At 50.7% G+C, this 276-nt stretch overlaps 1 protein-coding gene across 1 annotated transcript in view; it reads right to left on the minus strand.

Moving 5' to 3' along the window:
- LOC107687495 (NF-X1-type zinc finger protein NFXL1-like) overlaps positions 1-276 on the minus strand; it is a 24,587-nt gene that overhangs the window by 16,038 nt on the left and 8,273 nt on the right. Inside the window, exon 11 of the mRNA XM_016484855.1 lies at positions 5-119. Coding sequence (XP_016340341.1) covers positions 5-119 — 115 coding nt within the window. The remainder of the gene's footprint in view (positions 1-4; positions 120-276) is intronic.

A 276-nucleotide genomic window follows, 5' to 3' on the forward strand; every position in this document is an offset into this window, starting at 1 on the left:
TTACCAAGAAGCCGCGGCTGATCTTCTGACTGGCCTTGACTCCAGCCGTCACACACTCTCCGCCTGACATTTGGATATCAGAGCTGCGTGCCGAGATAGCAGGCGTTTGCCAGATTACACTGTTGTTCCAGACACACATTTGCATTCACCATACAGCAAGTGAAGGAGAACGAGGCATCGGTGAACATGTCATCAGTGTGAGATGACCTCTATCCTCCATTACCTTTCCCACACACACACACACACACACACACACACACACACACACACACACTC

Source organism: Sinocyclocheilus anshuiensis, unplaced genomic scaffold, assembly GCF_001515605.1.
Source record: "Sinocyclocheilus anshuiensis isolate Anshui unplaced genomic scaffold, SAMN03320099.WGS_v1.1 scaffold1689, whole genome shotgun sequence".
NCBI lineage: Eukaryota > Metazoa > Chordata > Actinopteri > Cypriniformes > Cyprinidae > Sinocyclocheilus > Sinocyclocheilus anshuiensis.